Source organism: Eriocheir sinensis, unplaced genomic scaffold, assembly GCF_024679095.1.
Source record: "Eriocheir sinensis breed Jianghai 21 unplaced genomic scaffold, ASM2467909v1 Scaffold739, whole genome shotgun sequence".
NCBI lineage: Eukaryota > Metazoa > Arthropoda > Malacostraca > Decapoda > Varunidae > Eriocheir > Eriocheir sinensis.
Genome location: NW_026112097.1, coordinates 22,860 through 36,269, shown reverse-complemented (window position 1 = coordinate 36,269; position 13,410 = coordinate 22,860). Strand labels below are relative to the sequence as shown.

The 13,410-nt window shown below is 41.0% G+C and overlaps 1 protein-coding gene across 1 annotated transcript in view; it reads right to left on the bottom strand.

The window, feature by feature from the left end:
* The window catches only part of LOC126994179 (intraflagellar transport protein 140 homolog), a 39,555-nt gene that overhangs the window by 22,772 nt on the left and 3,373 nt on the right, over window positions 1–13,410 (bottom strand). Inside the window, exons 4-20 of the mRNA XM_050853427.1 lie at window positions 13,006–13,148; window positions 12,586–12,728; window positions 11,841–12,016; window positions 10,593–10,785; window positions 10,318–10,463; window positions 9,908–10,006; window positions 9,507–9,696; window positions 8,156–8,375; window positions 7,731–8,015; window positions 7,342–7,501; window positions 6,266–6,419; window positions 5,879–6,026; window positions 5,528–5,705; window positions 5,043–5,208; window positions 4,716–4,836; window positions 4,350–4,514; window positions 3,903–4,030 (exon numbers count right to left, since the gene is read on the bottom strand). Coding sequence (XP_050709384.1) covers window positions 3,903–4,030; window positions 4,350–4,514; window positions 4,716–4,836; window positions 5,043–5,208; window positions 5,528–5,705; window positions 5,879–6,026; window positions 6,266–6,419; window positions 7,342–7,501; window positions 7,731–8,015; window positions 8,156–8,375; window positions 9,507–9,696; window positions 9,908–10,006; window positions 10,318–10,463; window positions 10,593–10,785; window positions 11,841–12,016; window positions 12,586–12,728; window positions 13,006–13,148 — 2,815 coding nt within the window. The remainder of the gene's footprint in view (window positions 1–3,902; window positions 4,031–4,349; window positions 4,515–4,715; window positions 4,837–5,042; window positions 5,209–5,527; window positions 5,706–5,878; window positions 6,027–6,265; window positions 6,420–7,341; window positions 7,502–7,730; window positions 8,016–8,155; window positions 8,376–9,506; window positions 9,697–9,907; window positions 10,007–10,317; window positions 10,464–10,592; window positions 10,786–11,840; window positions 12,017–12,585; window positions 12,729–13,005; window positions 13,149–13,410) is intronic.

The window sequence follows — 13,410 nt, the reverse complement described above, 5'->3', positions numbered from 1 at the left end:
ACTGGCGATCAGATAGAAGGTCAGAAGTGGAAAGGTGCTTTTGAATCTTACGGTTAAGGATTGATTCAAAAGCTTTAGATAGACAAGAAAGTAAAGCAATAGGACGGTAGTTTGAGGGATTGGAGCGGTCACCCTTCTTAGGTACAGGCTGTGTGAAGGCATACTTCCAGCAAGAAGGAAAGGTAGATGTTGACAGCCAAAGGCGAAAGAGTTTGACCAGGCAGGGTGACAGCACGGAGGCACAGTTTTTAAGGACAATAAGAGGCACTCCATCAGGTCCATAAGCCTTCTGAGGATTGAGGCCAGAGAGGGCATAGAAAACATCATTTTGAAGAATCTTTATAACAGGCATAAAGGAGTCAGAGGGGGATGAGTAGGAGGAATAAGCCCATAATCGTCCAGAGTGGAGTTATTAGAAAAGTTTGAGAGAAGAGTTCAGCCTTAGAGATAGATGAGACGGCAGTGTTGCCGTCAGGACTGAGGAGTGGAGGGAAAGATGAAGAAGTGAAGTTGGAGATGTTTTTGGCTAGATGCCAGAAGTCACGGGAAGAGTTAGAGAAAGCAAGGTTTTGATATTTTCTATTAATGAAAGAATTTTTGGTTAGTCGGAGAATAGATTTGGCACGATTTCGGGCAGAAATGTAAAGTTCATAATTAGCATTAGTTTGAAGGCTCTGGTATCTTTTGTGAGCTACCTCTCTATCATTGACAGCACGAGAACAAGCGTGATTAAACCAAGGCTTTTTAGCGTGAGGAGTAGAGAAAGAACGAGGAATGTATGCCTCCATTCCAGAGACAATCACCTCTGTGATGCGCTGAGCACACACAGAGGGGTCTCTATCCTGGAAGCAATAATCATTCCACGGAATGGAAAAGTACATCCTCAGGTCGTCCCACCGAGCTGAAGCAAATGCCAGAAGCATCGCCTTCGGTGGGTCCATAGGATGTACAGGAGCGATAGGACAGGATGCAGAAATAATATTGTGATCGGAGGAGCCCAACGGAGAGAACAGTTTGACAGAATAAGCAGAAGGGTTTGAGGTAAGGAAGAGGTCTAGAATGTTGGGCGATCTCTAAGACGGTCAGGAATACGTGTAGGGTGCTGGACCAACTGCTCTAGGTCGTTGAGGATAGCAAAGTTGTAGGCTTGTTCACCAGGATGGTCAGTGAAAGAGGATGAAAGCCAAAGCTGGTGGTGAACATTGAAATCTCTTAGGATGGAGATTTCAGCGAAGGAGAGTGGGTCAAGATGTGCTCCACTTTAGAATTCAAATAGTCAAAGAATTTTACATAGTTGGTAGAGTTAGGTGAGATAAACAGCACAGATGTATTTAGTAATAGAATGACAGTGAAGTCTTAACCAGATGGTGGAAAATTCAGAAGAGTCAAGGTCGTGGGCACGAGAGCAAGTGATGTCGCGACGAGGCGCAACATCCAGCTGTGGATTGAAATTTAGGATAGAGATAGTAGGAGGGAACAGAGTAGAGATTGCTGTCAGTTGCCTCAGAAACCTGTGTTTCGGTAAGGAAGAGAAGGTGAGGTTTAGAGGAGGAGAGATGATGTTCCACAGAATGAAAATTAGAACGAAGACCGCGAATGTTGCAGAAATTGAGAAGAAAGAGGTTCGAGGAGTTATCAAGACACCTCTCGGGTCGGCAGCCAGAAGGGGAGTCCTCCCTGGGGGAATTTGTGGTCCCCCCCCCAGGCGGGGACTCCGAGGCATTGCTTAATTGAGCCATTTTGAATTTTGAATTTTGGAAAAAGGTGTATATGTTATGTGAATGTAGTGTGGTGTGGATAAAGAGAGGATCTGTCTTTAGAGAGCATGCTGAACTACTCTCCGGTGTTGGTGAGACAATAGGGAAACGGTTAGTGAGGACATGGGAAGGGTCTTTGGAGGGCTTCAGCTCCCTTCTCACCTCCCATATATACCTCACCGGGAGTGGCTTGCGCCCGTTCGGTAGGTGTCTTCCTACCTACTCCAGCCTACTCCGCTGTATCTCAAAAACTATTCATCACAGCTACAAAACAAAAACAAAATTGGAAAGAGGAGGCCAAGATCTATAAGATTCGGTTATGTAAGCCTCTCCTGCGAACATACAGGCACGTTCAGGGGGTGTTTTTTGCTGTGAGTGCGACTGGCGCTCGCAGCGAGCTTTTAGCACCACCAGCAAGTGACGCTAGTGCTTGCTCTTTTAACCTCTGTGTCTGTGTTGGACTCAATAATAGCATTAGTAAATTTGCAGACGACACAAAGATTGGTAAATCGGTTCTCACTGACGAAGACAGGCAAAGCCTCCAAGAGGATTTGCACAAAATGTCAGCTTGGTCGGATAGATGGGAGATGCCCTTTAACGTAGAAAAGTGCCAGGTCCTTCAAGTTGGAACGAGGAATAAGAAGTTCGATTACGAAATGCGCGGCGTTAAACTCGAAAGCGTTCAATGCGTCAAGGACTTGGAGGTCAAAATCGCGTCAAATCTCAAATTCTCACAGCAATGCATCGATGCAGCAAATAAAGCGAACAGAATGTTGGGCTTCATTAAAAGAAACTTTTTATTCAAGAATAAAGATGTAATACTTCCGCGCTACAATAGTTTAGTCAGACCCCACTTGGAATATGCGGTACAGTTTTGGTCTCCCCACCATGCCAAGGACATTGCTAAACTAGAAGGTGTTCAGCGTCAAGCAACGAAAATGATCCTTCCTCATGCAACAAATCCTACGAAGAAAGGCTTTCCACCCTTAACATGTTCTCTCTTGAGAAATGTCGCCTCCGAGGAAAACTGATTGAATGTTTTAAAATACTTAATGGTTTCACGAATGTAGACAGATCAACATTGTTTATGATCGATGACACTTTGTGCACGAGGAACAATGGCGTAAAACTCAGATGTAGACAAGTAAATTCAGACTGCACGAGAATGGAATAAGCTCCCACCATCAGTGGTCCAGTGTAACACGATTGACTCCTTCAAAAAAAAGCTCGACCGTCACTTCCTTCCTTCAACTTAATATCAACTAGAGTAGAAATGCAACGTTTTGGAGCCTTCTGATTAACGTAAAATCACTTAGGTTTAAGGACAGACCACCTAGTCTGGACCATGGGGTCTGTGTGGTCTGATTTTCTATGTAAATCTATGTAAATCAAAAACTATTCCTAACAGCTAAAAACAAAAACACCTTTGGAAAGAGGAGGCTAAGATCTATAAGATTCGGTTAAGTAAGACTCTCCTGCGAATGTACAGGCACATTCAGGGGGTGTTGCCTGCGAAGACGTACATATATATGTGTGCGACAGTCAGTCGTAAGGCAACTACTGAGTAGATCTCTTGATGATGGGGTGCTGGCAGGGTAGTATTGCCAACTGCAAAATTTACAACTATTTGGTCAAAATATCAGTCATGTGATAGGTGAAGCAATGCCAAAATGCCGCTATACTGGTCAACAACGTCCACCAGTTGCTCGTCCATAGATTTTCCGCGCTAGGCTGATATGATTTTCCACCAAATTTCGTGGAAAACCCACTGAATTGGCAATGCTGTGTGGTGAGAAATAGTGTTGGAAAACACTCATACATGGGAAATTTGAAGGCGACTAGAGCTCGCAGCGAGCGTTTAGCACCACCAGCAAGTTATGCTAGTGCTCGCTGCGAGCGTTTAGCAAGGAAAGGGTTAAGAGATAAAGTCTTCTTTGAGTAAGAGTTTTGTAGAAGTTATATGAGGAGGAAACAACTTATTTTACTGAACTGAATAGCAAGACTTCAGGGAAAACATTAGTTAGATGGAATGATATAAAGATATTTCCGTTGTGATTATTAATTTAAGTGGAGTCCACCTCAAGAACAGACAACTGTTGTGATGGAAAGCATATGGGGAAGAATGGCACTTAAAGTTTCACTCACCATCAAATCCATTGTCTTTACAGATCCTGATTGCATTACCATATGCCTGAGCCCTTGTGAAGAAGTGGATGGCCTCCTTGACTTGAGCCACATTCTCATACTGTCGAGCAAGATGATAACAGGCCGCCCTATGAGAAAATGTGTGTATTGATCTCACTGATCTAAAGTATAGTCTTTGAGTCTTATGGCTACCATGAAATACAATAACTTCTTAAGTTACATTATCATGCATTCTAGCATGCTTGTGGAGTGCAACAGTACAAATAACCATTCTTCATGGGAATATTAAACAAAACTTTCATGATTCAATTTACATTGCCAACAGGCAAACCTATATTTGCATTAAGTTAAATACTGTACCTAAGAAAAGCACAAAGCATAATGCTTATCCAAGCACATAGAATCATTGGACAACAGGATATTCTTTAAATCCCATAGTACACTTACCGATCACCAGTCTCATTAGCGATGTCTGCAGCCTTTTGAAGGTTGTTACAGTAACAGTATACTCTAACCAGAGACAAATGGTCATGAGCAGCTTCATAAAACTGCAGTGCTGTCTCCATTTCACTAGTAGACTCCAGGTACTGTGCCCACCATCTCCTCAGAGCCCTGAAGGAAATTGATGGGTTAGTGTTGTATCTTGGCTAGTTAATCAGTGGTGGGCACAGCTAACGGAAAAGTGACTGCTGTTGATCTCTCCACTCATCTGTGCCTGACCATTTAATAATAATGATACAAACACATTTAATTTTGTGGGAAATGAAAGTTGCCAGGGATATAGGATGGCTCCTTCAGGAGGTATGAACTTACTTGTCTTTTGTGTGCATAATATAATCTTCCAGTGTAGGTAGATCGTCAAACAACATCCGAGGGACTTCAAATCTGTGGGTGTCAGATTTTTCGTAATGGCTAATGGCCCCGCTGAAGTCCCCTGAAATAAGTATTCATGTTAGGTCATTGTAATATTTGGCTCTAGCTAGGATCACTTCTATTATTATTGATAACCATTAGAAAATTTAACTAAAGTTTTGTTGTTTTAGCAGTCATAACATTAATTCCCAAAGATAATGAGAAAAGTGCTTGTAAACTCTAAACTCTATAGAATAAAAAATGACCAATTTATTGAGTTTCCTGTACCTTTACTCTCCAAGTGCTTTGCGTAATTGTAGTGGGTGGACCGAAGGTGAATCCTGTCATGGTTCTCTGCTACTTCAAGGGCCTTCGACCACACTCCAGCATCTTGGTGGAGGCGATTTACTAAGTCATTGCGTCCACACCCTCGATACAAACGTTCTGCTTCGTCCTGTAAAACGAGAGTTCATCACTTCATGTTTGAAGTTGGCATTAAATCTGGTTATGCAGACCTGACAATAGGAAATATCAGATCCTTCACCATATAAAGGAATTCACACAAACATTGGTTTGTTGTATTGATAACAAATAAAGGTGAATCTCTTAATGTAATAAAAATATGGTACATTTAATATTTCTTTCTGTTCATTCACTAATTACCCTAATCCAGTTTTTACCCATGGGACTGGTTTGCCTTGACAGTGAGAAGAGAGGAATCAGTGCAGAGCTAAAGCCTCAATATGCTCATGTTTGAAGTGCTACAGTATTACCAGCATGCCCAATTGTAGTGCCAGCATGGCCACCCTGGCGTCCAGCTCAGGCTCTTTCATGGCATAGCGCAGTGCCCGGGCACCCCGTGCATGCCCCATGTTGCCCAGACACAGTGCTGCCACATCCAGCCTCTTTGTTTTGACGCACATCTTGGCCATGTTCTCCCACACAGTTTCACTAATGAGAAGAAGCATCTTGGATTATCAGCATGTTTCACTTCAATTTGATATATAGATATATTGGAGTCAATTATTTTCTTCAAAATATCTAACTGGCCTGTCTTTTATGTCAATAATCATCTTAATTTTCCTTGAAAAACAAATATGCTAATAGAAATTTGCTTTACAAACCTTTTAATAGTTTTTATTGCCTTAAAAGCATCATCCATATTTCCAATGGAGAGATAAAATGAGAAGTTGAGCATGGCATCTTTGGTGGCCTTGTCACAGCTCTCCAGTCCTGTAAACTCCCTCATAACTTTCTGGGTCACATTCTTTTCTGCCTAACACATGGGAAGCAAAAAAAGACAGTTGTCATGAATCATTTACTTGCCTGATTGAAGGAGAGAATAATGGTGGACCATGGTTCTGAATTAATTGAGATTGTTAAACTCTGAACAACAAAATATCACATCATGCTTGAGTATCAAATAACATTTTACTCAAAATGCATAGTGTTTTATTTCTATGAGTTTGTGTATTATTAAGTATTAAGTTGAAAAGAGGTATGAAGTTGACTTGCCTTATTTTCTGCATCATGAGTGTTGAGGAGGTAGAAGAAAGGAACCTGGACCCCAAGGAGGCGAGAGTAAGTTGGGCTCAGGGGGAAGGCATCCTGCACAATATTCCCGTGGTCTGGGCTCACAAACAGGGTTACCAACATCACTGCTGGCTGAAGGAAAGATCCAATTGATAAAGTTAACTACAATGACACACTAAAATTCTGTAAGTTTTATAATGTCTATATAAAAATAGTTCCTTACTCTATTCATCTAAATCTTTATGGTGTGGTGGTTAGCACCCCTAGCCATGAATCTGCATGCCTGGGTTTGATCCTGGCCAAGGCTTCCGGCACCCAGCCCACCCAGCTGTTCATCTTCCCTTTGATGGCTGGTCGGTAAATGGTAACTGGAGAAACCTTAGGAAGGTAAATTGTGGTAGGCTAGATATCATGCTTGTCCAGGGTAGTGGTCTCCTACATGCACTAGGCTCAAGGGCTAGTGAAACGAATATGAGCAGTGAGGCCACACAGCTCGGTGTATGCCCACAACTTTACCTTTGTATATCTGAGGAATCTAACCCCTCCCAAGGAACTTCCCCCAGAGAGTGGCCATGGCAGAAGTATCCCTGATTTTTCCTGTTTTGGTGCTCCCTCACAACAGGTTTAGTCTCTTGCTCGCTAACTCTCTTCAGTACTGATATACTTTATTAATCCATCTCACTGGTGGTCTACCCCTGACACCACATACTTCATACACTTTCTTCACAAAGTCATCCTCATTTATTCTTCTCTATATATCCAAACCATGTCAGAGTACCATGTTTCACTCCACAATCCACTCCCTTTGCTGCTATTCTTGTAGCAAAATTCTCAAAGAAACTTGATTAATTTCTCTGTCCTCTCCTCACACACCACATTCACCTTTCATAAAGCTCATCTCCACCATGCATAAATCATGACTGTTGTGTTACATTCCATGTCCAAATCTCTGATGGATATGACAGATGGGAAGATAATGATAATTCTTGATGTGAAAGTTATTTGCAGGTGCCTTGTGTACTTATAAGAAATTAATACTTATACTAGCACATACCTTATCTTCCTTGGGTGATGAAGACAAGTAACTATCCTTCTGCTTTTTGCTGCCATGTAGAGACTTGGCCTCACACACCAATAGCCGAGGATCCTCTGCATCCCACATGTGTGACATTACAAAGCGACCTCCTACTTCACGGGCTGTCTCACGTTTTGCCCTGTGAATGGCATCCGCAATATGGGATACACAATTATTAAAAGGGATAACATCATTATCATTCCCAAGACTCACACTCCAGCTACTTTTCAACCCTTTACTGTACTATTATAGAATCTCATTCTCCAAAACATCTACTTCTCCAAGTTGTTGCAAATGAACACTTATTTATAAAGAAAACACAAGAGATACTGGCATTAACAGTTTACACACAAGTAAATGTCACTCACCTACTGTTCAACCCATCGTCCTTGGACCTGACACTCTCGGCAGAGTTGGGAGGTGCCGTGCCGTCTATGTCATCATCCTCAGATCGGCCAGAGGCAAAGTTGAAGTATGTAAAACTTTCACTCTCGATGTCCCAAACATATAGCTTAGGATCAGGAAGGAGGGAAGTCTGAGCTACAGCAATGGACACTCTTGTTCCATTACAGTTGCAGCGAGCAGATATGATTTCACCAAAATCTTTGATGTAGTCACCCATCTGTTTCCCTTGTGTGTGTGGCTTAGCCTCTCTATAAAAGGAATTGCTCAAATAAATATTAAGAAAAGTAGTCCATTATGCTCATCAATATGAACAGAAATTATTTCTATATCTAGCAAAATGCAAGGATAAACTCTGTATTAGTTGCAGTAGCTACTAATGGTGCCATACCTTCTTGATAAGTCCCACAGCTTGACAGTTCCATTGATTGTTGATGCCACAAGAAAATTTCCACATACATCAAGACCAATTGGTTGGCCTTCACTTTCTGAGAAATTCAGTGTCTGCTTCACAGTGCCTTGAAGTGACCGCACTTGGACATTATTCCCTTCAATGGAGTATATACTGCCCTCATGAAGCACAGCACTCTCAGCCTCACATGGAAAGGAACCTGGAGAAGGAAAATTTTATTATCATGAATGAATGGAGTAAGTGCAGCAGAATACTGTCAACAACCCTTAACTGCCTCAACCATTGAAAAAAAGGAAAGAAAAAGAGGATGGGGAAAGAGAAAAAATCAAATAATATTAAAATAAAGAAAAAAAAACTTCATTTGAGTAATAACTGCAGGTGACTACTGTATAAGGTAACTCCTGTTTCCTTTAATACTCTTGAAAGTAGCATGGCGGGATGAGTACTTAGTGGGGACAAAAACACACATATCAATGTCTAAATATTGCACAAAATTTCAATACAAAATAATTAAAAAGTCAAGAGGTTAATCTAGCAATGACCACTGGATAAAGCAAATGAGTTTAACACCATTATCATTCCCAGTAACCCCAACTGATGCAGGAAAATAAAGAAAAATAAAATGTCTACTTATTTACCTATATTTCCAATGCCCCCCCTCAGCTATTTCCTGCAAAGGAATGGCCATGTCAGAGGCGTCTTCAATTTTCCCTCTTTTCAGCACTCCCTATTCACACGTTCAATCCCTTGCTTGTCAACACTCTCTAATGCTATGTTAACCTACGTTGATACTATAATAATCTATTTTATGGGTGGCCTCCCACTAGTGTAGTTTCCCTCAATCTTGCACTCATACTCTCTCTACAAACTCCTCCTTTATTCATTTTTATTGTCTGTATAAACCATTTCTGAGTACCACACTTTACTCATTTAACTACTCCACAATCCAATCTCCTTACTAATAACCATGCCAGATTTTGATACCCATCATCAACCCTTTTTCCATCCTAACCCGACACAGCATGCTCCTATTATGTGGCTAATTTCTACTCTAAGTATTCTTGTTCCTATCACAGTCAGGAAAAAGAGCCATTGATGGAGAATGAGAGAAAAGAAGACCAAACATGGAAATTAGGGGAAAATTGTCCACTGATACTCTACGCCTTACTCTACATATGCAAACCCCTCCACCTATACCCTGACATATGAGTGATTCCATCAGCACCACTGACCACATGATGTTTTTGGTATCTCATTAGTAGTAAAAGAGGCAGACACCAGCCTTTGTATCTATTAGTGGAAAATACTCTACACAGCTGACTATACAAACCAACAACTCTCAGGTGGGTGGCGTCGGATGTTATCTCGTAAACAACCATCTTCTTCATGTTCCACAGCAGCAAATGATCGACAGAGTTGTGAACACCTCGCACCTGTATCTCTGCCTTCAGCTCCAGGTGGTTGCCCCCTGAAAACACGTCCACTGACAGCTGTGTGGGGGACACCTGCACCACTGACACCTAGAAGAGAAAGACAAATTAAATAAATTGAATTTCCCTTTTAACTTTTTAGCATTAGTTTGCATCTATAATGAAGATTGATAAAAAAAAAATATCCAACTTTACAAACACAGTGAGTTTCTTTGGTCATTATGAAAATTCACAAGTCAAGTAAGACAGTAAGACATGCACCTTTCTATCTGTACACAAGCAATAGTCTTGTTTCACTCACCTGGTCTTTATAGCTGGCAACCATGTGTTGTTCATTCAGTATATAAACATCACGAACAGTGTTGACACCCAACAAATTTTGTGCTGAGCCCCAGGCTACCTGGAAACAGGAACAAAGATATCAAACACCACCCAGCTACTTAATCTACATCAACATACACAACAATACAAAAAAGGAACAAGTGAAAGAGAAGAAGACATATAATAGAGGACATTACAAAGAAATGGTTAGTTAACTATGTTAAATATTAATAGGTTTGTAAAGAAATCAATGAAGATGAACACCGTAGCATGGACTGAGAAAAGAGATGGCAAAAATGCGTATATATGCATAACAAGAAACAAAGATGAACAAGAGCTGATAACTTCAAGGAGAGTGGAGGAAGATGATGAGGAGGATCATCAACTAACCTGTTTTACTGTTCCTGAGATAACTGTTGGATTTTGTAACTTCCAGTCTTTTTCAGGGTCCTTCATGTATTCGTCTTCTCCAAGCTTGCTCTCCTCATATTTCCACATGGCAACGCTGCCTAAGTTCGTCCCAGCACAGAGAATATCTGAAGTTGGAGAAAACTTTAAGAGCAAGCAGGAATGATACTATTTAGCCTTTTTTATTTCAGTTCTAAAGGTCAAACCATTACAAGAACATGAACCTGTAGATAACAGATGATAATGTTGTCACTTACTTTTGTTTGCAGAATAGCTGAGGCACATGACAAACTCTTGGTCTCTATAGCTAGGTCCACGTAAACTGAGCACATAATTGTCACCAGAGTCCAAGTTCCACAGACGGACGGAGTTATCTCCTGTCGACACAGCCAGGAGGCCGGCGCCTGACCAAGTGACTTGGATGTCGTTGGTTCTCCCACTTAGTTTCACCTGCACAAAAGAGTAGTCATCAATATGTTTCCATTGTTTTTACTGATTGACACAGAAAATGAAAAATTATTGTATATTAATATTTTGTTATAAGAAAAATCAACTTATTAGGCATTTATGTCTCCTAAGCTAAAACTTATGCAAATGAGTTGCACCTTATTAAATTATATAGTACAGGTAACTCTCGATTTACGCGAATATTGTGTCCTTGAAGAGATCGCGTAAATCAAAAACAATGTAAATCAAACAAGATGTAGGTTTCTATCGGAAAATAAATATTCACTTCATTCAGTGGGGGGGGGAGAGAGAGAGAGAGAGAGAGAGAGAGAGAGAGAGAGAGAGAGAGAGAATATCCATATCACCGAGATATCCACTCAGGCACTCAATCTCAGCCTCACTCGTGTGAGGAAGAAATGAGGGACACCATGAGCGACTGGCTAGTATTGGTACCGATGCCGAGCAGTCTGGTACCGGTACCGTACCGTATAGCTGCTACCGTTAGTACCGGCACTGGTACCGGTACCTGCGCACCCCTATTGTTGAGTAGCGTGGCAGCGTGGGTACTGTATTGTTGTTCAAGTGGCGCGCAGGAAGAACTGAGCTCAGCTGTGTGGCCGCGGCGCCGTGTGAGTCTAGTTGCGTGAGACATCTAGTGCCCACTCCATAAAATATCGCGTATAAGTGGAAAAAACGTGTAAATCAAACATTTATTTAGATTTTGATCCCAGCGTTGTTTCAAAAACGCGTAAACCAAACTCGCGTAAATCGAGAGTTACCTGTAGCTACTTCATAATGTTAATACAGCCTACCGGCGCTATAGGGTGAATGAGAAAAAAGAAAAAAATGTAATCAACTCAGTTACCCTTAAACTCAACAACGGTATTCCCCCATAATATACTCGATGTGTAATTTTCTATAGATTCTGACAAATCATCATAGTTAACAAAAAATAAAGTGAAAGACATTGAAGCTACAAATTAAAAATCAAATGAAAGACAACCCTGGAGACATATGTGAAAGAGCTGTTCATTGCTACAGATAAAGGATCCACAAACCCTGTTGATTTCCGTCACTGAGCCATCCACTGCCACCGAGAACTGTCCCAGCACCAGACTCTCCGTGATCACCACCAGGAGGCTGCGGGATTCATGGTGCAGCAGACGCTTGATGCCCCCGTCAGCCTGAAGCACCTCCACACAGTTCCCACTCTCGTTGACATGGTACAGCACACCTAGTTAACATGACATAACAAGGCATATTCACAAATTCCTAAGCACCAATCCAATAACCACTCATATCAGTAATACAACTACTCTGGAAAAAAAGTCCTAAAAAAGGTATAAAAGAATAGGGTTATGAAGAAAGATGATTACAAGCAGATCAAAAGAAGAAAACTGAAGGAAGTACTGGGAAGAATAAGAGTAGGGACTGAACACAATCCTGAAGTAAGTGCTGTGTTCATGATTTCCAAGAGATTAGTGATTAGAGTAACTGAAAAAGTACATGGATATAAGGTGTGTGGGAAATAAAATGGACCACATGAAGCAGCATGACAGAGAAATGAGGTAAAAAAGGCACCTAAGATGAAAAGGACTTACAAAATATGCTATGATGTAGTGTACTAGCCACTTTGGCATTGGATAAAAACTTGCTTATGTATTTATGCATTATGTACTTTATGTCTCCCCATGTTTAGGCATTATGATTCATGTTGCTATAGGTTCTGATGCAAAAGTAGGGTTATATACAAAATCTTCATAAATATACTTTCTCTCAACAAGTGTGAATGACATTACACACCAGTAGACGATCCCAGGAAAAAGTTTAGGTTATCTTTTGCAGTGCCCATCATGCCCAGGTGTTTGTGGCCTGTTCTGGGTCGCCACGAACTGAAGATGTCTAATGCTCTCTCGTCACCACTCACAGCTGCCCGCGCAAGCCCACTGAAATGACATTACAGTAATCTTCCACACCTTCCTCCCTGCTTGGTGCTTTAGCTTGTTGGCTTAAAAATATTATGTCCTACCCTGATTTAATACTAGTGAATATATGAATGAAAATGTATACCCCAACCACTGACAATGGCAGTTTTCATTACATATAAAATGGGTTGAGTCATCTGTGTGATTAACACCCTTATTTCTACAGAGGCAGTGGGAATCTTCAAAAGGCTATGTGACCATTTCAGTTTATGATCTTGCCCAAAATTGATGACCTTACTTTATGTCTAGAGCAGGAAGTGTTTTGTCTGCAGCAGTGTTGACCCTGTAGACAACCTGCACCAGAGGATCCTTCAGCTCATGTGTAAAGACTGTCTGGAGATCTCCGGAGTTGTCTACTCGCCACCCTACCGTTGCCCCGGACTGAAATGTAAGTGTGGGAATTATCAGTATGTGGGAATGCATCAGAATATATAAAAAAATAAGTGTTTAATTTCATGTGAGAAATATTAGGTCCTCTATGACCAGTAGGATGACACAAATTAAAGAAAAGATACATTTCTGCAAAATTTCATTCACTCCATTTAAAAAAGTTTGATTAAAATTTTGTGGTCAAATTATTTATACTTTGACTGTGCTACTACATCTAATAGGTTTTACATACACACAATCTAAAACATTTAAG